This window comes from Enhydra lutris, unplaced genomic scaffold (assembly GCF_002288905.1).
Source record: "Enhydra lutris kenyoni isolate GAN:26980312 unplaced genomic scaffold, ASM228890v2 scaffoldscaffold26, whole genome shotgun sequence".
NCBI classification, from domain to species: domain Eukaryota; kingdom Metazoa; phylum Chordata; class Mammalia; order Carnivora; family Mustelidae; genus Enhydra; species Enhydra lutris.
Window position 1 is genome coordinate 460,313 of NW_019154110.1, and position 26,328 is coordinate 486,640.

A 26,328-nucleotide genomic window follows, 5' to 3' on the forward strand; every position below is an offset into this window, starting at 1 on the left:
TCATGATCCTGGGGTCCTGGAATCGAGCCCGGCATGGGGCTCTCTGCTCAGCGGGGAGCCTGCTTCCCACCCCCTCTCACTCTGCCTGCCTCTCTGCCTACTTGTGATCTGTCTGTTAAATAAATAAATAAATAAATCTTTTTAAAAAATGGAAATCCATAGCTAATTATTAAAACACTATTGGTAAAATATAAATAGAAGAATAGTTGCTAAATAAATATACCCTCTTCTGCTTTTAAGGCTTTTTAACTTTTTAACTTCTAAGGCTTTTTACTGCACTTAGAATAAAATTTTAAAATCCTAACAAGGCTCTGAATGACCTGACTCCTGCTTACCTGCACAACCCTACATTTCACCACTCTCTTCATTCCAGCCCTACTGATCCATATGTAACTCCTTACATACAACGAAGTTCCAGCTCAGGTGCTTTGTACATTTAATTCTCTGTAATGCTCTTGACCCAGATTTTATAGCCTGGCCTTTTTCATCCTTCACATTGCAAATAATCCAAACACCAAAATGTGCACCATTGTTATTTATCTCCACACAATGGAATTCTAATTAACTTATTTATATGCCCTCCTTTTTATTATTTGTTTTTACTTTTAAGATTTTTCTTTATTTCAGGTTTTTGAAAGGGAAAAAGACACGTTATTTTAATCATTGTTATGCTTGAAATGTGTTTGGTAAGAAACAAAATACGGATCTCATATTACCCCCAAAATAATAAGACAATTGTCGCAATGCCATTTATTGAATAATACAACAGTTTTCTACCACAAAAGTACTACAGTAATAATAAACTCAGTCCCACATGGTCTTTGGTCTGAATCTGAAGTTTCTTTCTGTTTGGTTGATCCATTCATTCCAGCATCAGTACCACATAGTTTTGTATACAGCCCTTTATATTTATATTTATATTTTTCAAGATTTTTCTAGCTTATTTTCACAACTATTTTGAAGTTAAACATAGATGTTTTTTTAAAAACCCTGTTCAAAGTTTTACTTCACATAGTTTAAATTTTAGATTAATTCAGTAGAATACACACCTTTGGAATACTGGTATGTTTTTCCACTTACCAAGTTTCCACTACATGCTTCTTTGAAGAATTTGAAGATCTTGCCTGAATGTTAACATTTTAATGAGTAGATTTATTTGCTGGTGACGTGGATGGCATTGTTTCACATTACATATAATACATATATGTATTTTATATATATATATGCATAATATAAATATAACTTTTTTAAATTTACGTAATCTTTACACCCAACATGGTGCTTGAATTCATGGCCCTGCAATCAAGTCACATACACTTCTGACTGAGCCAGCCAGGCATCCCTTTCACAATATATTAAACTTATTTGTATTTATTATTTCTTACATATATTAATAATAATAACAATAAATATTTCTTGAGTAGTTACTGCAGGCCACCAGCTCTTTATTACTTCATTTTATTCTCACCCTGACCCATTTTTCACATAAAGAAATGGAATATAAAAAAGCTCAGGTAACTGGCTGGGGGGTTAACAGAAAGTGTCAGACCTCAGATTTAAATTGTTTTCAAATCCCGTTTTATTTCTAATGTCATTTTAGTCAATTGCTAAAGGTTTCCCAGATAGATCATCCTCTCAGCAAATAATGATAATTATTCCATTTCCTTTCTAATACTTTTACTTTCCCCCTTGTCTAATTGTATAAAATCAATTTCTTATACTGCATGCACTTGTTTTAAATATCACTTAAATCTATACAAAATCATAATATACCACATGAGTCTTTAAGCATTTCAAGAAAATTGAAAGATGGTATGATTTAAAATAAGACATGGACATTATTCCATATTGAGTATACTAGATTAGAAGTTGCTGGAATGACTGAGTTGCATAAAAATTTTCTGTGTTATGCCTTTTTATGTTATTGCATTGTCTTATATCCAAAAAAAATTATAAAATTTAGCCTAAGATACTTTTAATGCTAAGAAAACAGTTGATTTTGCTTATTTGTATGTCCTTATTCAATTAAGGGCATTTAATAAACATTTGTTGGTGCTGATGTTTCAGACAGTTGGGGAAATGGATGGAAGCAATCACAGTGGAGTCTCTGAGTTTCTGCTCCTGGGGATCTCAGACAGTCCTGAGCACCAGCGGGTCCTGTTCTGGATGTTCCTGTCCATGTACCTTGTCACAGTGGTGGGAAATGTGCTCATCATCCTGGCCATCAGCTTTGATCCCCGCCTGCACACACCCATGTACTTCTTCCTGGCCAACCTCTCCTTCACTGACCTCTTCTTTGTCACCAATACAATCCCCAAGATGCTGGTGAGCCTCCAGTCTCAGAACAAAGTCATCTCCTATGCGGGGTGTCTGACACAGCTCTACTTCCTAGTCTCCTTGGTGGCCTTGGACAACCTCATCCTGGCCACAATGGCATATGACCGTTATGTGGCCATCTGCCGCCCCCTCCACTACACCACAGTCATGAGCCCTGGGCTCTGCATTTTGCTCTTCACCTTGTGTTGGGCACTTTCTATTTTTTATGGCCTCACCCACACCCTCCTCATGACCAGGGTGACATTCTGCGGTTCCCAGAAGATACACTACATCTTCTGTGAGATGTATGTCCTGCTGAGGCTGGCCTGTTCTAACACTCAAGTGAATCACACAGTGCTGATTGCTACAGGATCTTTCATCTTCCTTGCCCCACTAGGGTTCATGATCATGTCCTATGTCTGGATTGTCAGAGCCATCCTCCGAATACCCTCAGCCTCTAGCAAGTACAAAGCCTTCTCCACCTGTGCTTCCCATTTGGCTGTGGTCTCCCTCTTCTATGGGACACTTTGTATGGTATATCTGCAGCCCCTCAAAACCTACTCCATGAAGGACTCAGTAGCCACAGTGATGTATGCTGTGGTGACCCCCATGATGAACCCTTTCATCTACAGCCTGAGGAACAAGGACATGCATGGGGCTCTGGGAAGGCTTCTCTTAGGGAAAGCCTTTCAGAGGTTGACATGAGGTAAGTTTGGAAAGGGCATTCAAGTAGAGACTGGGAATTTCCTTCACCATGGGCAAGACATTACCCTCTGGGGGATACAGGAGAGTTTAGTACATAGCACCAACTCAGAATGAGCTCATATACCTGTGATGAAGAAAAGAAATGTATGCATAATCCAATGTCCACCAAACAATGGAAACCTTGGCAATAAATAAGGTCACTAACACTAATACTAAAAGTTCACAAAATCAAATCCTTCAACTTGCCTAACACAGGACCAAAGTCCCAACCTTATCCAGACATTCCCAGTTAGGACCTAATGGGGTCTGTTATGTTCTCTAGCACACATCCACTCAGAGTCTCTGAGCTCTGAACTTCTCTAAAGAGCCTGCTTCCTGCAACCCTTTTATGGAAGACAACTTGCATCAATCCACTGTAGATGTCCTGGGTGATGCCACCCCTTACCTAAAGCTCTGCTGGGCACAGCCCCCATTGCTTCAGTTCTGATCCATAGTCCCTCTGGACACAACCACTGATGTCCAGGCAGAAATGGCAAGAAATCCCTTTCTTTTGCTCTGGGGAGATATTTTTCCTTTGGGCCTCAAAACAATACTATTTTTCTTGCCTTTTTCCTGCATTCCTTCTCCCTGAGAGGAGTCAGGCTGTCTTTGGAAAAGTTCATCCTGTCCTTTATTTCTGTAGTTCCTTACCTCTCATCTTCTTCATTCCCTCAAAACAAAACTCTCAAGCATATCAACATATGCTCATGACAGGAGTGTTGGTGTAAGCAGAAAAAGGGGAGCAGGTAACTGTGAGACCCAAACCCTACTTAGGTTCTACAATTCTGACAGAAATTTTGGTGCGTGTGTTTTTTCCAACAACACCAAGCAATTCTCTGATACCAGCTGGATATCCTACAATTCAACTCAATTCTGACACTATCTACCTGGAGATAGAATCAAATCTCACAGCTTAAGGGTTCAGTCCTATAAGACTGCCCTCACCCCACTTCAGACACCAATTGAAGTCCAAATTGTCACCTGTGTTTCTGACTGACCAGCCAATTGGAGGTTTTCAACAATCCCCTCCTTGGGATGGATTAATTTTCATGAATAGCTTATGGAACTAAGAGAAACATATTACTTAGTAGATTACTAATTATTATTCAAAAACAACCAGATGAAAGAGATCCATAGAACAAGATATGTGGGAAGGGGCATGGAGCTTCTATTCCCTCCCTGCATACACCTCTCCCCAAATTTATATGTGTCACCAACCCAGGAGCTCTCTGAAACCCATCCTTTTAGATTTTTATTGAAGCCTCTTTACATAGGTGTGATTGATCAAATCACTGTTGATTGCCCCTCTCCACAGGTGGGGATAGTGAGCAGCACTGATAAAACTGAAAATTTCAACACTCCAATCACATGATTGGCTACCCTGGAAATTTACATTGCAATGCAGCAGGGAAAGGATAAGCATTTCAATAAATGGGGCTGGAGATTTGGATATACAAGTTGTATATCCAACTTTTGGAAGAAAAAACATCTTCTTAAAAAGTTTTAGTTATTTATTTTTCAGAGAGAGAGAGAGAGAGAAACAACTTAAGCAGGGAGATGAGAGAGAAAGGGGAAAGAGAATCTCAAGCAGATTCCTCACTGAGCAAAAAGCCTGACATGGGGTTTGATCTCACAAATCTGAGATCATGACCTGAGCCAAAACCAAGAGTCAAACACCCAACCAACTAAGCCACCAGGTGTCCCTAGGGAGAGAAAAAAAGTCTTGATCTCTCCCTCACCTGATATAAAAATCAAGCCTAGATTGACAGCAGATCTAAATGTGAAAGGTAAAACCATGTATCTTTTAGAGGAAAATATAGAAGAATATTGGCAAAGATTTAGCAAAGATTCTTAAGCAATATATAAACAATACTAAGTATAAATTAAAAACTGATAAATTGGAGTATTTAAAATTAAAATATCCTGATTCACAGAACCCATCATTAGCTGAATGAAAGACAACCACAAAGTTGAAGATGTTATTACATACATCTGACAAAGGACTTCTAAACAAAACACATAAAGAACTCCTATAAATCAACATGAAGGGGACAGGAAACCCCAATAGAAAAATGGGCACAAGACTTGAAGAGATAATCTACACAAGAGAATATACCTGTGGAGAATAACCACAAGAAAAGATAGATGCTTAACTTCCTTAGTCAGAAAAGGCATGCAAATTAAAACCACAGTAAGGTACCACATACCCACAAAAAAGCTCCAATGAGAAGGATGGAAAATACCAACTCATGTTAAGAATGTGGAGCAACAGAGGGCACCTGGGTGGTTCAGTGGGTTAAGCTTCTGCTTTTGGCTCAGGTCATGACCTCAGGGTCCTGGAATGGAGCCCCACATTGGGCTCTCAGTGGTGAGCCTGCTTGCCCCTCTCTTTCTGCCTGCCTCTCTGCCTACTGCCTACTTGTGATCTCTCTCTCTTTCTCTCTCTCAAATAAATAAACAAAATCTTAAAAAAAAAAAAAAGAATGTGGAGCAACTGGAACTCTCACTGGCTGCTAAAGGGAGCATAGCAATGCTATGTTACAACTAGTAGGGGAAGCTGTATAGCACTGTCTTCTAAACTAAATGAACACCTGCCCTGTCATCCAGACATTGCCCCCATATAGAAAGATGCCCAGGAGGAATGTGCAGCTCCACTATTCTTAAGAGCCCAACACTGGAAGCCACAAGTGCCCATCAATGGTAGAATGGATTTCAATGGCAGTCACACAATGCAATGAAAATGAACAACCCACAGCCATCTACAACAATGTGGGTAGACCTCACAATATAGAGAGTGAGAGAAGCAGACACAAAACAGTCCAAAAGAGGTACTTCCATTTCAATAATGTACAAAATGGGTCAACTGATTCATACTATTAGGAGTCAAGGTCTGCTGACCTTGCAGGAACAGTCAGTGACTAAAAGAAAACCAGACAGCATCTCTACAAGGCTAGTAAGGTGTTTGTTTGTTTGTTTGTTTTATCTGATTGCTGGTTACTCATGTTTGTTCAAAAAGTCCTGCCAACATTTCACAATTAGTTCTATATCCCAAAACATTACAAACATCATGATATTTCATTCTGGTCCAACCATTCTGTTATCTAGAGTCCCCATATGCCTTTCAGCTGTTGGCTCTTCTTTCAGTATCTTATTTACTTGTGTACCTGCTTATCTTTGGGTTTGTGCTCAAAATTGTATTTGAAAATGGGATTGAGAAAAATAATTTGAAGTCTACTTGATGTTATTTTCCTACATCAGGTAAGATTTTTTTTTAACTTCTTTTACTTAGTACTCAGAGCCACTAGCCATCTGGGATTGTCCAAATTCAGTGCTTGAGATTTTCTGGACCTCTGATGACTCAAGGCCAGGCTGAAGCATGTGCGTGTAGCTCTTTCCTGCTAATCTAATTCCTGGAGCATGTTTTAGGATTGCGGCCCAAGGTGTTGGTTTACTCTTTGTAAATAAGACTTATTTCCCAAGACCTTTGCATGTAGATATTAACACTGGAGCAATTATCTAGGTTCCTCCCAACAAGCTGTCTTGGGATTGCCTCCCCAGTGTCTCTCCAAAACTGAGAAAAAGCCCTGATGTGGCTCCAGTTCAGTCTCTTTCTTTTTTGAGCTTAGGATCCAACCATCAGTTCTCAGATCCCCCATCTTCAGCAGGGCACCCACAGCCTGCCATTCTCTTTTGGACAGACTGCTTATCCAGAGGCCAATTCCTCTGCTTCCCACCTTTAGCCAAAACAACAAATCATGAAGTCCTATTCAGAGATCAATGTCTTAGGGTCCTTTGTGTTCTGATTGACTCTTCATCCAATGTAGGAAGAAACTGAGGGCAGCAGAACCAGGTAACTTTAAAAGCAGCATAGAACAGTGGGTAAGGTCTGCATAACACAGACTCCATTCTCTCTCCCTTTTCTCCTTTCTTATCTTCTTTCTTCGCCTTTTCTTTCTCACACAAACATAACAAACTTTGATGGTCTTCATATAATCTAGTCCCCTAATATTTGAAGATAATTGGCATCCCCTCCCATCTTTTTAGCACCCTACAGTTTTCAAAGTGCTGTCACATACTCTGTTGCATGTGATTCTCAAACCCACAAGAAAGGCTTCGTGGTGGGATGAGGAGGCTCAGGGAGGTTCCATGCCCTCCTCATGGTTCTGCAACCAGGGAGCAACACAGGAGGTACCAAAGGACACTTTTCCAACATCAAGTTTGGAACACTTTTCCATACCACTCCTACAATCTCTACCCTCATTGCAGAGGGGTTTGTGTCTCTAAGGCCATCTGACCACAAATGCTCAGAACCCATTGAATCTTACAGACTCAGAACAGCACTTCCGCACAGTGAGAATCACCAGGTGGCTGCTAAAAAGGACTTGGTTCTCAAAGCAGAATCAGTATTTCCAGAAGGGAGCCAGAAAATCAGCTTTTTGTTTTAAAGTATCACAGGTGTTTCTCTGCACACTGAAGCATGGGAGACACCTGCCTTGAGGGTTAGAAAAGCAAAGATATCATGCCCTCTGGGTGTTCTCTGTCTTTCCCCAGCCCTCTTCCCTGCTTCCTCCCAGAGGGTCCTGAATCCAGACAAATGGGCTGTGTAGTTTCTGATGAGGTCTAAGGAGTTGTAAGACCTTTGTCTCCATGGCAGAAACAGAGATGGTGGCCAGTGTGCTCAGGGTTGGAGTCACTCAGGGAGTTACCATTATGCTCATTTTCATTCTTAGGCCATTTGCGGGGGGAGGCATGGTCTTGGAGTGGTCTCTGAAATTAGCCCATTAGTTCTCATTCTCACTGAAACTCCACAGTCCTAAGAAGCAAGGAGCCCACCCCTTGCTGACTTTTTGTTTCCTGGTTTTCTATCTCCTCCCCCTTCTTAGGCTAACAAAGCGAACACCTGACTTGGAACGAGGTCACAGCCTCATCCTTGCCACCAAATCACTCTGTGACCTTGGGCATATTGTTCCAGCTACAACCTTCCCTTAAATATTGGTAAAATAACTTACCTCATTTATAGTGTTGAACTTTGGGTGAATTTTACAGTACCAAATAATAAATGTGGGAAGCTGTGTATGCAAAAAGTCTCTAGAGCCTGAGCTTAGAGTTTCTCCCTATTCACTCAAATGCCAAAGGACCATCACATGATTACTCTAAAGTTTGGAATCTTAGAATTAGATCTTAACCATCACCCACCTCCATTAAATGCTTGCATCAGCTCTGAAGTGATCACTTAGCCCACTGTATCATGCAGCCCTGTTCAAAGGCCTTCTGCGTTTGGGATCACTTTCCCCTGCCAGCTCTTTTCATCAACACAGCACTCAAGTCTTTTGGGAGACAGCCTGGATATTTATGTCTCTCTTTTATTTTCTAGCTCCTGACCTGACCAATCCATATCTCTTTGTATGGGAAGTCCATAAGAATACATTCCTCCTTTTCTCTTCTCTCTCAACCATGTAGACCACACCAAGGGGCCAGCCACAGGTGAGTCTTCCCTAGGACATCCTGGGTTATTTCCTACAGACACAGATGGCCTGAGGGTGCTCCTCTCTGTGTGGTAGGGAGAGCCAGGTGCAAGATGGAGAAGCAAGTAGGCCCTGGATGTCTCTTTCTCCTGAGAGCAGGGTTTCTGACTTTAGGGGATTAAGAGATACTCAGAAGCTTGGGAAAATGGTAAAGAATAAGACTCCCTTTGGGACCCTCATAACAGCTCCTTCATTTACATATGGATTTAGGGTTGGGAAAGTGCTTCCTCCTCCATTTGAGCTCTTTTCTAAACCCATAGTGAGGGAGACATCATTATTCTTGTTTAATGTCTAGCAGAACAGTTGAGGCCTGGAATTTGGAGGCAGAAACTGGTAATCAAATCCCAGCTCCATGAGTTACTGGTTGGGCAACATTGGGAAACTCATTAACCTTCTAATCTCCAAAATGGAGAAATAGAAAGTAATAGGGCTACTTGTGGAATAAATATAAGATTTAATATACATAAAATATTGAACACATTGTCTAACCAAGTACTCAGTATTGGGTGGTTGTTTGCTCAAAAAACAGCTATATGGGTTAAGCTGGGACACAGACGCAAACTTCTGGCTCAAAGTCTCCTTCCACTATACCACTAACACAGGATATCTGGGAATTGAACTCTCTTCATTGAGATAATGAATCCACTCATTTGCTAAAAGCCAGGTTGGCCTCTCCCCTAAAACCCAGAGCTCCAAATTACTGTTATATCACAGGTTATTCATTGTCCCCACATCTACATTTGTTTATATTGCTGCTACTTTAAATTCATCATGTTCCTGACTAAATTTGCAAAACATGTCTACTTTCCTTGACACACTGACTGATTTTCAAAACAACTGCATTTTTTTATCTGTACCTTCATTCATTCATTAAGGTTCTTGGGCTTATGACTCCCCCATTCCTTCATCTCAAATCCACTAAATGACTAATATTCTATACAGTTCAGTTCAACCTTCATTTCTTTTTTTTAATTGACATAAAGTTGACATAAAAAACCTTACTAACTTTTCCCAAAAATAATTAGACAGCTCTCCCAATGACATTTATCACATAATGCAACTCTGACCTGTTATCATAATAATCCACTAAATCCCACATGTACTCAGTTGTGAAGTACTGTCCCATTCTGAAGTTTCTGTCCCATTCTATCAATCTATTCAGTGCAGCACCAGCACTACACCGTTTTTGAATCCTTTACGGTTGGCAGAGGAAGTGTCTCATTGTTATTCTCTTTCTCAACATTTTCTTACCTTATTTTTGTGCTTATTTTTAGATGAATTTTAGATTAGCTTTTGTTTCTTAAAAACTTGGACTTTGAATAGGTTAATAATAGAATTTTTGCCTTTGCAATATTTCAGTTTTCTGTTTGGAATCTGGTATATCCATCCATTTATTAAATTTTTACTTTATGCTTCCCTGGAGAATTTGAAGAGCATGCCTGATTCTTTTATTATTAATTATTATTATTATTATTATTATTAACATATAGTGTATTATTTGTTTCAGGGGTACAGGTCTGTGATTCATCAGTCTTACACAATATACAGCATTCACCATAGCACACACCCTCCCCAATGTCTGTCACCCAGTCAACACCACCCATGCCCCTCCACTCCAGCAACCCTCACTTTGTTTCCTGAGATTAAGAGTCTCTTATAGTTTGTCTCCATCTCTGGTTTTGTCGTTTCCTTTTTTACTCTCTTCCCCTATGATCCTCTACCTTGTTTCTCAAATTCCACATATCAGTGAGATTATATTATAATTGTCTTTCTCTGATTGATTTACTTTGCTTACTTCTAGTTCCATCTACATCATTGCAAATGGCAATATTTCCCTTTTTTGATGGCTGTATAATATCCCATTGTATATATACCACATCTTCTTTATCCATTCATCTGTCGATGGACATCTGGGCTCTTTCCAGTTTGGCTATTGTGGACATTACTGTTATAAACATTGGGGGGCAGGTGCCCCTTCAGATCACTACATTTGTGTCTTTGGTATAAATGCCTAGCAGTGCAATTCCTGGGTCGTAGGGTAGCTCTATTTTCAACTTTTTGAGAAGCCCCCATACTGTTTTCCAGAGTGGCTACACCAATTTGCATTCCCAACACAGTGTAGGAGGGCTCCCCTTTCTCCACATCCTTGCCAACATCTGTCATTTCCTGACTTCTTATTTTTAGCCATTCCGACTGGTGTGAGGTGGTATCTCACTGTGGTTTTGGTTTGTATTTCCCTGATGCCAAGTGATGTGGAGCACTTTTTCATGTGTCTGTGGGCCATTTGGATGTCTTCTTTGCAGAAATGCCTGTTCAGGTTTTCTGCCCATTTCTTGATGGGATTATGTATTCCATGGGTGTTGAGTTTGATAAGTTCTTTATAGATTTTGGATATTAGCCCTTTATCTGAGATGTCATTTGCAAATATCTTTTCCCATTCTGTGAGTTCTCTTTTGGTTTTGTTGACCGTTTCCTTTGTTGTGCAAAAGCTTTTTATCTAGATGAAGTCCCTATAGCTCATTTTTGTCCTTGCTTCCCTTGCCTTTGGCAATTCTTCTAGGTAGAAGTTGCTGTGGCTGGGGTCAAAGAGGTTGCTGCCTGTGTTTCCTCAAGGATTTTGATGGATTACTGTCTCACATTTGGTCTTTCATCAATTTTGAGTGTATTTTTGTATATGGTGTAAGGAAATGGTGCAGTTTCATTCTTCTGCATGTAGCTGTCCAATTTTCCCAATACCATTTTGTTGAAGATATTGTCTTTTTTTCCATTGGATATTCTTTCCTGCTTTAACCATAGAGTTGAAGGTGCATTTCTGAGTTCTCTATTCTGTTCCATTGATCTATGTGTCTGTTTTTGTGCCAGTCCCATACTATCTTGATGATTACAGCTTTGTAATAGAGCTTGAAGTCCAGAATTGTGATGCCACCAGCTTTTACTTTTTGATCATGCCTGATTCTTATCAACATATTAATGCATAGATCCATTTGTTGATAATGTAGATGGGATTGTTTCACAACTGATTACTGTTTGCATGTGATAATAATAGGCAATATTTGTGGAGTGCTCACTGCGTACAAACTCTCTGTTAAGTAGCTTATTGTTTAATTTTCTCCGCTCCTGACCTATTTTTGAAATAAAGAAATGGAGTCTTAAGGAACCCAGTTAAATGGCCTGACGTTTCACAGCTAGTAAGAGGAAGCACTCACACTTGAATTCCAGTGTCTGACAACACAGTCTTCATCACTGCAGTATATACTTATAAGAGCACCATTAGTTTTGTGACTATTCACTGTGTGATTGGTCACTTTACTGAAATCCCTTTTTATTTCTAATGGCACTTCAGCTGATCATCTTAGGTTTCCCAGATAGATCATACTATCAGCAAATAATGTTAATTTTTTTTCTTTTCCCTTACAATATTCGTCCTTATCTCCCTCCTTTGTCCATTGTACCACATCCATTTCCTATAACACATACACCTATTTTAAAATCACTTAAATCTGTGCAATATCAAAACTATAACATACTAATCTTTAAGTACTTCAAGAATATTATAAGCTGATAGGATTTAAAATAAGACATAGACATTATTTCTATAACATTGAGTATGTCAGATTAAAGGTCGCTGGAAAAAGTTGAATAAAGATTTTCCATGTTATGCTTTTGTTATTCGTTGCTCACATTAAAAAATTATAAAATTTAGTCTAAGATATTTTTAATCCTAAGAAAATATTTGATTTTGTTTACCTCAATGTCCTTACTCAATACTCAATTTGTAAATGTCTGTTGGTGCTAATCTTGCAGACAATTGGGGAAATGCATAGAGATAACCAGAGTGGGACCTCAGAGTTCCTCCTCCTGGGGATCTCAGAGAGTCCTAAAGAGCAGCAGATTCTGTTCTGGATGTTCCTGTCCATGTATCTGGTCACAGTGGTGGGAAATGTGCTCATCATCCTGGCCATTGCCTCTGACTCCCGCCTGCACACTCCCATGTATGTATTCTTAGCCAACCTCTCCTTCACAGACCTCTTTTTTGTCACCAATACAATCCCTAAGACATTAGTAAACCTTCAGTCTCAGAATAAAGCAATATCCTATGTGGGGTGTCTAACACAGCTCTACTTCCTGGTCTCCTTGGTGACACTGGACAACTTCATCTTGGCCACAATGGCATATGACCGCTATGTGATTATCTGCCGCCCCCTCCACTATGTCACAGCCATGAGCCCTGGGCTCTGTATTTTGCTCCTCACCTTATGTTGGGCACTTTCTGTCCTCTATGGCCTCTTCCTCACCCTCCTCATGACCAGGGTGACATTCTGCAGTTCCCAGAAGATACACTACATCTTCTGTGAGATGTATGTCCTGCTGAGGCTGGCCTGTTCCAATACCCAGATCATTCATGTAGTGCTGATTACCTCAGGCTGCTTCATATTCTTCACCCCACTAGGGATCATGATCATGTCCTATGTCTGGATTGTCAGAGCCATCCTCCAAATACCCTCAGCCTCTAGCAAGTACAAAGCCTTCTCCACCTGTGCTTCCCATTTGGCTGTGGTCTCCCTCTTCTATGGGACACTTGGCATGGTATATCTGCAGCCCCTCAAAACCTACTCCATGAAGGACTCAGTAGCTACAGTGATGTATGCTGTGGTGACCCCCATGATGAACCCTTTCATCTACAGCCTGAGGAATAAGGACATGCATGGGGCTCTGGGAAGACTGTTCCCAGGGAAAGCTTTCCAGAGGTTGACACGAGGTAATCTGGATCATTGAAGTGAAAACCGTATAACTTCATGCCCCAAAATCTTATATTTGCCTCACTTCTACTAAAGTCACTATGATAAAGCAATTTAAGCATGTTCCTTCAAAAAAAAAAATCTCTAAATGTATTATTTAAATCTGGTTTAAATAAATTTGGGGAAAATGTATAGAATCATCATCATGAAAGGAAATACTGGCAGGCCTGTGATTCCTGATGGGTCAGGTGGGAAAATGGTGAAAATATGGAGGATCTAAACAGCATGATTGATGTGCTTGATCTGTGGCATTTACATGCAGTGATTAGAAATCGAATATTTTTCTTAAGCACATATGGAACATTTGCAGGAATTATTAGGTACTAGGACACACACACACACACAGTGTCAAAAAATATCAAGGAATAGAATCTGATCATAACTTGGTTTGAATTTTAATGACAGAAAGGCAAATAGAGAATCCCAAATTTGTGGGCACAAAACGCTTCCTAACTCAAGATTAGAAATGAAGTCAATATGGAAATTTGAAAATATTTAGCTATTTTCTATATTTCCTAAATATATTTAGGATATTTGAAAATGAATAGTAATAGAGACACTGCATGTCAAAAATTGTAGGACATGGCAAACATGAAATGTTCAGGGAAAAATTCAGTTTTAAGTGATTATATTGGAAAAAAAGAAAGCTTCATGTTTATTGAGCTAAGTGTCCTCTTAGGATTCTGGGATAAATGAACAATGGAATGAGTGCAGGGAACACAGAAAAAAGAGACAAGTTGAGAGTAGAAATCAATAAAACAAAATACAATAGAGAGGATCAAATATGGTTTGGTTCTTTAAATGAAATGGACAAACTTCTGGGAGATTAATCAATGAATTAATCTAGAGATTAATCAAGAAAAGAGAAAACACAAACACTATGCTGGGAAAAAGAGGGATAAAACTTAAGATAAAACTGCAATTAGAATGGTTAAGAGTATTATTAACATCTATATGCTAACAATTTTGAACATTGGGACAAAATGAATGAATTCGTGGAAAAATATGACTTGCAGAGCTGTCTCAAAATAAATGGAAAAACAGAAAGTCTATAACTATTAGAAGAATTGAAGCAGTGGTTAAAGATATCCCCACAAAGAAAACATCAAACCCCAACGGTTTCACAGGCAAGTTTTAGCAAGTTCTCATTCATCCAGTGTTTTCACAAATTCTTCCAGAGAATGGAAAAAGAAATAAAACTTCCCCACTCATTCTATGAGATCAGTATCACCTGATACCAAAGCAGAAAAAGGTGCAAGAAAGAAAAATTGCAGGGGCTAATCTCATTTATAAATATAGATACAGGAATTCTAAGTAAAATACTTGTAAATTGAATCCAACAGAGTATTTTAAAAATAATAATAGTAACAAGGTTAATATATGACTGGTTTGGATTTATCACAGGTCTGTAAAGATCATCTGGTATTTTTTAAATCCATAAATGTTACTCACTATGTTAACAGATTTTAAAAATATGGCCATCTTACTAGATACAAAGCATTAGATAAAACTGTAGACAAAAAGAATATCCCTGATAAAGCAGTAAATTTACTAAATCTCAAGGCTTGAGTACATATCTTTTCAACATTCTGTGTGATGAAATGGGAAACACACAATGAAGCACTTCTGCGTCCCAAAGTACAATGGTTGTCCTGAGAGGAAGCAATTGTGTGTTCTTTGAGTTTGAACTGAATGAGCCACTCCTTGGAACACCACTTTTATTTGAAAGAATAAATTGAAAGAATAAATGGTTATTCAGACTTGGGTATTTGGCATATATTGTCTCAAAAAAACAATTGAAATAAGCCTCTCCCTGTAAAGAAAATAATTGATGGTGTTCATTACCAGTAATAATATTTGAGATTTCAAGTGAATATAAGAATTTTGGAAAATTTGCATGTCATTTTAAGTTCAACAGCTTCCCAATATATTAGGACTTTTACAATGAGACCTGTGATGAGATACACAGACAGACAGACAGAATGAGGACATGTCAACAATACGTAATGAAGTGCCTGAATGTTTGTTAGATATACATAACTCAGATAACTCAGTGAGCTAATATTTTCCAAGTAACCAATGCATTATGTGACAAAGTCACACATGGGTAAAAGATCAATTCAAAATGTAAGATAAAACTGATGGATTTTAATGTCATAGAGGATAAAAAGTTCATTCGTACGGTATCAGATTCCACATTGTCACTGATCTCTAAGAAACTACCACTTATCAAGTTTTTATATAGTATCAAAGAAGAATATCCATAATTAACTGAAAAAACTATTAAAATACTCCTCCCTTTCCAGTTACATGTTTGTATAAGGCTGCTGGATTTTCTTCATATACTTCAAACAAAATAACATGAATGCAGATGCAGATATGAGCTATCTTCTACTAAGCCAGATATGAAAACACTTTGAAAAAAGTGTAAAAAATGCTATTGTTCAAATTTTTTGTTTTGAAAAATATACTGCTTTTCATTTAAAATCCTACTTACGATAATGTGTAATGGACACATTGTTTTTTAAATGAATTAGTGACTATTTTCAAATTCAAGAAAATCATTCTTTTGAGAAAGATGACAGAACGGGGGAAGGAATTGGGATAATGCTTCAGTGCCATTTATAACATTTTAAACATTTTTGGAGAGAGAAGTGACACAATAAGGTAACAAGTTAATATCATTTAACTTCTTAAGGACTGCATCTCTATCTAAAATTATTTCCTATATTGTACTACATGCTTGAAATTATTCATGATCTTTTTTGATTTGTAAATAATTTGAAAGTTTGAATTTGCCATTGGGTTTGATCAGATGTGGGGAAACACCTCTTTCCCTTCTAACTATATAGGAAATCTGATAATACACCTCGGATTTTTTAAATAGCCAAGTTTGAAAGCCTAGAAGGAAAAATCATCAGATGCCAGAAACAAAAAGCCATGAAGAGTTGAATTAGTGACCTCTGGGACTACTGGGAACTTTAGGGGATGGGATTTTTAACTCCCATAGATGCAGGAGTTGAAGTCTGAGGACTCATGTTGGTGGAATCTCAATGTGGACTTCCTGTAAATGAAAAATAAAAGAGCCAAGAAAGCTGTGTCTTGTTCATGAGTAGAGCCTGTAAAGTTTCCTCTCTCTGACCCAGAATCATAGCTGGAAGGGAGTCATCCACCCTCAAACATTTCATACTTTCATATCTCTCTATCCCTATATGTGTCATGTCTTAAGAAAAAAATCATCAGCTTGACCTTTCACCTCAATACTTTATTTTCAGCTGCATCTACTCTCTACCTGGACCAATTACTCAATTTTTTTTTAACAATTACATTTTTCATTTGCAAGCAATAACCGCTGTCCTTGTTTCATGGATATGGTTCTAGGTAGTTTTGCCATAAGCATCTTTGTTCTAAGCATTTTCACCACAAACATTGTTGCTGCCTAATTAATTGGCCATAAGGCTATTTTGCCATAAAAGATAAAATCACAAAAAAATAAGGAACATTCATTTAAAAAGACATAAAACATGAAAAATTAGTAACAAAATTGAAGATATTTTAATACAAAATATTTGAATACATTCAAAATGTACAGTGTAGATTCATGTCAATACTGTACATGTAACTGGTGAAGCCTGGTACAGTTAAGCATCTGCCTTCAGCTCAGGTCATGATCCCAGGTCCTGCATCGGGCTCCTTCCTTGGTGGGGAACGTGCTTCTCCCTCTGTCTGCCACTCGCCCTGCTTGTACTTGCTCTTTCTGACAAATTAAAAGAAAAAAAAATTTTTAAAAACCCTGCACATATAACTGATTTTATTTGGGGGATTGTACCTTGTCTCCAAAGTCTGTTACTCATAGTATACTTTTTGCTCTTTGCTTGTTCATTCATCTCACTTGGCATTGAACTTTTTTTTTCACTGAAACTTCTTCCTTCCTTAAGAGAAGGATCAGTTTCCAAATAACAAGATGCATATTTGTATTGCATTTTGAAAGCTTTCTACACTCTTGTTTGTTCTTGGTATACTGTCACATGTATAGACATTGCAAAGTTCTATGCAAAGTGTGAGTTCAAAACTCTTCACCACTGTATAGACCACTATAAAAGCTAAGACTTAAAAAAAATGGGAGAACTGTATCTGTGGAAAAATGAAACCCAACTGTCAACCAGTTTTTATCTTTCATAGCAAAATTGCTTTATAGCCAATTAGTTATATGTCAAAAGTGTTTGCAAAAATGCTTGTGGCAGATGTCTACAGCAAAGAAGCTTAAAGCAAAAATACTGGACAAGCAATGTTCTACGCAGATGTATTTCTCTGAACACATTACTATACTTACTTAAAAGTCCTGTTCTTGTGCTCAATTAGGTCTATTTCCTTGGGTATAATTTCTTCCTTTTTGTTTGTCTACTGTTTATCATTACATTTCCATAAATTTTGTGCTTTTGCAATGGCTGGTGGATTCTTGATATATGCACTTGTGTTTGTAGCTGAGATTCCCTATTTAACTGTCCTTTGTCTCTGTATATCACCTGCCTGGGTTGGGGGTGGAAGTTAAAATGGAAGCTTGCATTCTGCACTCTTTTCACTGACAAGTGGATCTAAATACAAATTTAGCTGAGATAACACACCTCAGCAGCTAGTCTTGTGGGCATGAGTGTCCCCTGTTTTCCCCAGATTTCGCTAGCTAGTAGGGGCACTTTTCTATCTCCAACCCAACCTTCTATATTTTTTCCCTCCCACCCGCAGTCAAATAATCCCATCACTGTTACCTGACCCGACAGAGTTAGGCTGTTGCTGATCCCACTACAGAACGATGGATCACTGTGCCAGGCAGTCCTGGATGCCTTCCTACTCTAGAGTCCATCACTTCTAAGTGGAAAACACACTTCACAATGCCACAAAGTACAGCAGTATTGTGAAACACAGGGAAGTAGGAGAGCAGAGAAGTAAACCATGCCAAGGGGTTTGGGTAGGGACCAGGGAGGAGACATGCCCTGAAGTGGGCCTGGGAGGATAGGAAAAAAGAAGTTATGGCCACAAAGAAAGTAAAAAGGAAAATGAGGCAAAGGGTGTGGCAAAAACAAAAGCACAAGACCTTTAAATAGCCTGGTACATGCAAAGTTATAGGCAGTTTGAATAATTAGACCACTGGGTGATAAAGCTGTTCAGGCAATGTCACAGGTTGGGCTCACTAGGTACTAAGATGGAGTTTGGAGTGGAAAGTGCTTATTAGAGATCAACATCCGAGAAATAACAAGGGTGGAAGCTTAACTGGGTAGATGACATCAAAACTGCAAGCAAGCCCTACCAAGTATTAGCCAACACAGCAGGCAGACCTGGAGTGAATACTGATCATTAGAGCTGTCCCACATCAGCCCAAAATAGACACTCTATATCCCCACCTGTCTTGGTCACCAGGTGTGGATTACCCTAGGAAAGACGTGTTTTCAGGCCAGGAGGCTCTGTGCAACTGAGGTAAAGCCTCAAGGAGTTGACAGCTGGACGCTCTCTGCTGACTGCTGCACTCCCCACAGCTGGACAGCAAGTCTGTCCTTGAATGGGATGTGGGCAACGAATCTCCATTTTTTCATAGACATGCAGAGGCAATGTCACCCAGGATCCCCTATAGCCGGTTAGAGAGCCCAGATTTTATTCCATGGGCAATGAAGAGCCCATGGTAAGGGTCAAGCATGGGAGTGATGATGCTCAGGTTTTCGTTAAGTTGACAGTCTAAATAACAGATGTGAAACTGGAGGTGAAGAGTTAAAACAGAGCCAAATCAGGAGACTACCAAATTGTTCCCTTTCTAGGAAGGACCTGCACAGGGTACTAAAAGAAGTATAAGAAGTGGATAGATCAGAAAATTTCCAAACTAAAACTTGCAGGGACCCACGCCAAGACTATGTACTTTGGGGAGGTAAGTCGGGGTATCAAATATGCAAAAGCAGAACATCTTGACATCCACCCTCACTCCTTACCAGCCCACATTCAGCTGATTAAGGGCTTCCATCTACTTTTGTTCACCAGTTTCCCCAGTAGGTAGAGCACTGCCTCCTACATAGTAGATGCTTGAGAAATATTTATTGAGTGAATGGATAGATGTGTGAGAGGACAAAGACCCCAGTCAACTGACACAAGATGTGGCTGCTACTTCCTAATCATGTGAGTCTTCAGAAACCTTATCAAATTGGAGCATATACATTCACACAACCATCCAAGGTGGAATTCAGAACAATGAGAAGACTGACACAGTAGCACAACCTATCTGTGGGTTAACAGTGACTGAAAAATGGGCATGAGCCCTCTCATGCAGCAGATCCAGTGGAATAAACAACCTCCACAATCAGACATGCTACCCACTTAGCTCTGAGCCAAAATTATCTTTTAGACCTAAAAATCTCTCCGCCCCCCCAACATACATTTCAGATCCCAGCTCTGAGAATGACTAGAACTGCATATTCTGAGCACTCTCAGCCAAATATCTAAGATGCCATTTGATTAGAAATTTAAAAGCCTGGGGGCACCTGGGTGGCTCAGTGGGTTAAGCCTCTGCCTTCAACTCGGGTCATGATCTCAGGGTCCTGGGATCGAGCCCCATATCAGGCTCTCTGCTCAGTGGGGAGCCTGCTTCCCCTCTCTCTGCCTGCCTCTCTGCCTATTTGTGATCTCTCTCTCTCTCTCTCTCTCTGTGTCAAATAAATAAATAAATTCTTAAAAAAAAATTAAAAATCCTATCCCCAACCTAATTAATACATATTATGTATGAAGTCCCCATTCACTTGTTTTTTAATCGGTTTCCTTGCAAAAACAAGCAATGCAAATGTGCATAAAGTTAAAAGGAGTGTGTATACATAAATGCCTATTTACATAAACTGTTCTGAAGGATACTAGAGAAACTTAGGACGTTCCCTCCAGGTATGTGAACAGGGACATCACAGTGAGAGAGGCATACTTTTCACTGACTACTCACTTACGCAGCTTCTATTTTGTCCATGTATATGTATTATGTATATGTAGTATATGTACTACTTTTTTTTAAATTGTCAAAAAAATCAATCTTCACCACCCCCCCATATCTACTTTGATATCCCAGAAATTAAGGTTTGACGTGTATCCTTTCAAATACTCATCCTTTCTTCCACAGATTTTCTGGCCCAAGGGTGTGTCTGTCTACATGCTATTACGGAATAAACTACTTAAAATTACCTGGTCATTGTACTAAGTCTCTCTGTTCTTTGTCCTCAGAGCTGAGTAACAGAACAGTGACCCAAACAGGTAGCCAGTGATTCTGCCAGAGCAGTTTTTGCCAGGTTGCATGTTGTGTCCACTGCAACTAACATCTTACACACAAGCCATGGGTCTAGACCACTGCCTCTATCCCAGTCCCCATCAGGTTTATAAAGTATTTTCTATATTCAATTTTGTTGTTTAGCAAGGATCCCCACAGTTTCTTCAGCCTTTTATCTACATGCGTATTCTATAGCATCCAGCTCTGCGAGTATGCAGAGAGGCTGGGCCAGCTTCTCCTGGTAATAAAAGCAACATCTGTCTGGTTCTCCTTTAATCAGGACCCAGCAAAACCTGGAGCGTGTTGAAGGTGGGACGAGGCAGCGCTACCGTTTTTATCCACAAACCACTCTAGACGCTGGGCCTTATAAAGTTTTCCTACTTTGGGCCTACGACCTTTCCAAGTATTGATAAAACACTGAGTGGTCCCAAAAAAAAAGGAGCAAAAATGCAAAATTAAATTACTAAATATTTATCTCAAGGTCTACAAAACCTAACACATCAACTTGGCGACAACTCATGTCTTCCAGAGTCACCTACCAGTTATGTTTACCGTGGAGCATGGTGCATTTTAGTGATCGATTTTGCGTGGGGTTAGGCCTCCCGTACTGGGCGTCTACCGGGCCCTTGGGTGATTCCGGCGGGAGGTGACTCCCGCGCGCAGAGCTCTGCGGGGGAGGGCAGAGGCTGCATACAGTGGTCTCCACCACCCCGGCCTCCATTAAGGACTCCAACCCAGAGTCCCCTCGCCCAGTCAGAGCATCCAGATCTCAAGTCCAAGTAGACTCCGCTTCCCCACCCCCCGCCATGTTCTGGCGAACTGCTGAACGCCCCCAACCCGACCTCGGGACCAGCTGTCTCCCGAAGCTGGTCTGGCCCTACTTGCCGCGGACTTAACTCAGACAGTGGTACAAAGCGATAAAACCGTTCCTCAGTGTATGGGGTCCAACACGTAACTCTAGCCTGAGAGCTAGGGACAACCTCCTTGCCTCCTTCAAGGAGAGGACAGCAATTGCAGGTGCAACAGCCAATGGGAAGCCCTGGAGGTGGCCCTCCTGTTTGATTAGCCAGTGGAAGCGGAGGAGCTGGCCAAACCCAATGGGGAGTTGAGAAAGGCGGGACTTCCGCAGAAGAGGCTAATGAAGAGCTCCGGAAAGTCGGTGCTCAAACAACCCTTTGGTGGCGGCCTGACGGAGATGGCAAGTGTCTTTATGAGAAACAAAACCTGTTTTAACCTTCCCAGCGTTCCCCAGGTTTTAAGAAAAGATCCTGCCAACTCTCCTCTCCCACCTGGAAGCAAAATAGTCTGGGCCCTCTTGAAAACTAAGTAATTCTTTCTCAGGACTGCCTGGCGTGGGCTCCCACTGGGCAGGCTCTCTATTCTGTTAAAGCATTTGATGCAGGGCTCTAAATAAAACACTAGAAAATTAAGTTCAGGATTAAAGTAAGAGAGTAATGCACAATTACAGGGATCAATCAGATCGTTAGAAAAACAATGGCAGTTGATAAAATTTAACATCAATTACCAAGTTTAAAAAAAAATGAAATTCTCAGTAAACTAGGAATTCAAGGAACAATTTAACAGACTCAGAAAACCACAGAGAATCTCACACTGTGTGAAATTCCTATGAAAGTCAAGATGGATACAAATACAGTTGTCCCCTTTTATCCAGGAGGTACCTTTCAAAACCGGCAGTGGATGCCTAAAACCAGGGATAGTACTTCCGTACTGTATATACTGTTTTTTTCCCATACCTACCTATGATAAAGTTTTATTTATAAATTAGGTACGGTAAGATTAATAACAAATAATAATTATAACAATATACTGTAGTAAAAGGTATGTGAATGTGGTCTCTCTCTCCCAAAATACCTAATGTTGCAGTCCTCATCCTTCTTGTGGTGGTATGAGATGATAAAACGTGGAGGTGATGAAATGAAGGGGGGTGAATGATGCAAGGGTTATGATTAGGTTCCATTGATCTCCTGCCCATAAGGCAGAAGGAGGATCATCTGCTTCCAGACCAAGGCTGACCTCCAGAAACTGGAACTACAAAAAAGCGGAAACCCCAGGTAGGGGGACTATCATACTCCAAGTCTCCCCAATTTCATTTAATGTTTTTTTTAAAGATTTTATTTATTTATTTGACAGAGAGAGATCACAAGTAGGCAGAGAGGCAGGCAGAGAGAGAGGAAGGGAAGCAGGCTTCCTGCTGAGCAGAGAGCCGGATGTGGGACTCGATCCCAGGACCCTGAGATCATGACCTGAGCCGAAGGCAGCGGCTTAACCCACTGAGCCACCCAGGCACCCCTCATTTAATGTTTTAGAGAGACTGACAGGGAGTGGAGCAGTTAAGAGTAGAAAAGGAGAAGAAAAGACAAAATATCATTATTTCAAGTGAAATTATTTATCCCTGAAAATCCAGAAAAATCCACTAAAACCTGAAGAATTCAGAAAGGCGTCTTGAAGAAAGATGTATTTTTTTAAATAAATTATCTTTTATTGCAGAGGTTGAGCCAATGGTAAGTCACTGAATTACTTTTTTTTTTTTTTTTTACATTTTATTTATTTATTTGACAGAGAGAGCACAAGCAGGGGGAGCAGCAGGCAGAAGGAGAGAGAGAAGCAGGCTCCCAGCTGAGCAAGGAGCCCAGTGTGGTACTCATCCCAGGACCCTGGGATCATGACCCGAGCTGAAGGCAGCGGCTCAACCAACTGAGCCACCCAGGTGTCCCGAGGAAAGATATATTTGTGTGTACAAAGTGTTATGTGTGGGTAATAGAAAGAAGGGAACACATGAAAGAAGACTATAGCTTTTTCTCTATGCTAATATCAAAGACTTATGCTCTGTGGAAGAAAAGAAGATCCCATTCAATGGAAGAGGGAAGGCAAAAATTTGGTATATAGAGATTATATGATTGTGTACTTGGAGATATAAACTCAAATGAAAACTATTAATAACAATAAGAGAATGGCATAATTTGGGTACAAAATCAGTACACAAAAATTAGTGTTTTGGGGGGGCATTAAAGAAAAAAAAATTAGTGTTTCCATATACAAAGAATCAGGTAGAAAATATAATAGAAATAAAAATATCCCATATATCATAGCACCAAAAAAGAATACTAACTAGGAAGAAACTAACAAGAAACGTTCACTTTCTTCAATAGGCCACTGGAGTACATAAAAGAAAACTTAAATCCCTGTTTGTAGATAAGAAGGCTCAATATAATAAAGATGTCAAATCTCTCTAATTTAAATTATAACATTAATGTAATCCTAATAAAACTTCCAAATGTATTTGAGAGGTACTTATTAGAAAGTTGATTTTTTCTCTTTTCAAATTTTTATTTAAATCCTAGTTAGTTAACATACAGTGCAATATTGATTTCAGGAATAGAATTCAGGGGCACCTGGATGGCTCACTCAGTCAAGCATCCATTTCTTGGTTTCAGCTCAGGTCCGATCTCAGGGTCCTGGGATCCACCCCAGCGTTCCACTCTGCACTCAGTGGAGAGTCTGCTTGAGGATTCTCTTCTTCTCCCTCTGCCCCTCTTCCTACTCCCGGGCTCTCTCTTTCTAAAACAAATTTTAAAATCTTAAAAAAGAAATAAAATTCAGTGATTCAGTGCTTACGTACAACAAACACCCAGTGCCCATCATAACAAGTGCCCTCCTAACCCATCACCCATCTAGCCCATCCACCACCCACATCCCTCCATCAACCCTGTTTCTTCTCTGTTTTAAGAGTCTCTTATGGCTTGTTTCCCTCTTTTTTCTTTTTCCCCTCTCCCATATGTTCACCTTTTTTGTTTCTTAAATTCCCCCATAAGAGTGAAAATCATATGGTATTTGTCTTTTTCTGACTGACTTATTTTGCTTAGCATAAGACATCTTAGCTCCAGCCACATCATTGCAAATGGCAAGATTTCATTCTTTTAATGGCTGAGTAATATTCCATTGTATATATATACCACATCTTCTTTATCCATTCATCAGTTGATGGACATCTGTGCTCTCTCCATGGTTTGGCTATTGTTGATAATGCTGCTTTAAACATTGTGGTGCATGTACCCTTTTTAAACCATATTTTTCATCCTTCGGGTAAATACCCAGTAGTGCAGTTACTGGATTGTAGGATAGTCCCTATTTTTAACTTTTTGAGGATACTCCATACTGTTTTTCAGAGTGGCTGCACCAGTTTGCATTCCCACCAGCAGAGCAAGATGGTTCCCTTTTCTTCGCGTCCTCCTCAATATCTGTTGTTTCTTGTGTTATTAATTCTAACCATTCTGACCAGTGTAAGGGGGTATCTCATTTTGGTTTTTATTTGTATTTCCCTGATGATGTGTGGTGTTGAGCATCTGTTCATGTGTCTGTTAGCTGTCTGGATGTCTTCTTTTAGAAAAATGCCTATTCATGTCTTCTGCCCATTCCTTAACTGGATTATTTGGTTTTTGGGCATTCAGTTTAATAAGTTCTTGGTTTGAGATAGTAACCCTTTATCAAATATGTCATTTGTAAATATCTTCTCCCATTCCATAGGTTATCATTAGATTTGAGGACTGTTACCTTTGCTGTGAAAAAGCTTTTTATTCTGATAAAGTCCCAATACTTCACTTTTGCTCTTGCTTCCCTCACCTCAAGTCACGTGTCTAGTAAGAAGTTGCTCCAGCTGAGGTCAAAGAGGTTGCTGCCTGTATTCTCCTCTAGGATTTTGATGGTTTTCTGTCCCACATTTAGGTTTTTCATCCATTTTTAATTTATTTTTCTATATGGTGTAAGAAAGTGATCCAGTTTCATTCTTCTGCATGTCACTGTCCAGTTTTCCGAACACCATTTGTTGAATAGACTGTCTTTTTTCCATTGGATATTCTTTCCTACTGTGTTGAAGATTAGTTGACCACAGGGTTGAGGGTCCATTTCTGGGTTTTCTATTCTGTTCCATTGATCTATGTGTCAGTTTTTGTGCCAGTACCATACTGTCCTCATGATTACAGCTTTGTAATACAGCTTAAAGTCTGGAATTATGATGCCTCCCACTTTGCTTCTCTTTTTCAACATTACTTTAGCTATTTGGAGTCTTTTAAGGTTCCATACAGATTTTAGGATTGTTTGTTCTAGCTCTGTGTACAATGCTGGTGTTATTTTGATAGGGATTGCATTGAATGTGTAGATTGCTTTGGATAGTATAAACATTTTAACTATGTTTGTTCTTCTAATCCATGAGCACGGAATGTTTTTCCATTTCTTTGTGCCGTCTTCAATTCCTTTTTTTTTTTATTTTATTTATGCTTTTTCCTTTTTTAAATTTATTTTTTTAAAGATTTTATTTATTTATTTGACAGAGAGATCACAAGCAGGCAGAGAGGCAGGCAGAGAGAGAGGAGGAAGCAGGCTCCCCGCTGAGCACAGAGCCCGATGTGGGGCTCGATCCCAGGACTCTGAGATCATGACCTGAGCCGAAGGCAGCGGCTTAACCCACTGAGCCACCCAGGCGCCCCTCCTTTTTTAAATTTAAATTCAACTAATTAATGTGTATTATTAGTTTCAGAGGTAGAGGTCAGTGATTCATCAGTTTTATGTAACACCCAGTGCTCATTACATCACATGTCCTCCTTAATGTCCATCACCCAGTTATCCCATCCACCCACCCCCT

At 39.6% G+C, this 26,328-nt stretch overlaps 2 protein-coding genes across 2 annotated transcripts; both read left to right on the plus strand.

Annotated features, from left to right (window-relative positions):
* The first annotated feature begins 2,031 nt into the window (after positions 1-2,031).
* LOC111151680 (olfactory receptor 1D2-like) lies at positions 2,032-3,021 on the plus strand. The gene has a single exon (XM_022509815.1). It carries the CDS (start codon positions 2,059-2,061, stop codon positions 3,019-3,021), a length of 963 nt encoding a protein of 320 aa, XP_022365523.1. The 5' UTR covers positions 2,032-2,058.
* Positions 3,022-12,359: 9,338 nt separating this feature from the next.
* Positions 12,360-13,361, plus strand: LOC111151419 (olfactory receptor 1D2-like). Its single transcript, XM_022509411.1, has one exon. The coding sequence runs from the start codon at positions 12,402-12,404 to the stop codon at positions 13,359-13,361; it is 960 nt and encodes a 319-aa protein (XP_022365119.1). The 5' UTR covers positions 12,360-12,401.
* Positions 13,362-26,328: the final 12,967 nt, after the last annotated feature.

Bases quoted from the DNA above. Each gene is read 5' to 3' on its own strand.
- LOC111151680 (XM_022509815.1), top strand. From the start codon at position 2,059: ATGTTTCAGACAGTTGGGGAAATGGATGGAAGCAATCACAGTGGAGTC.
- LOC111151419 (XM_022509411.1), top strand. From the start codon at position 12,402: ATGCATAGAGATAACCAGAGTGGGACCTCAGAGTTCCTCCTCCTGGGG.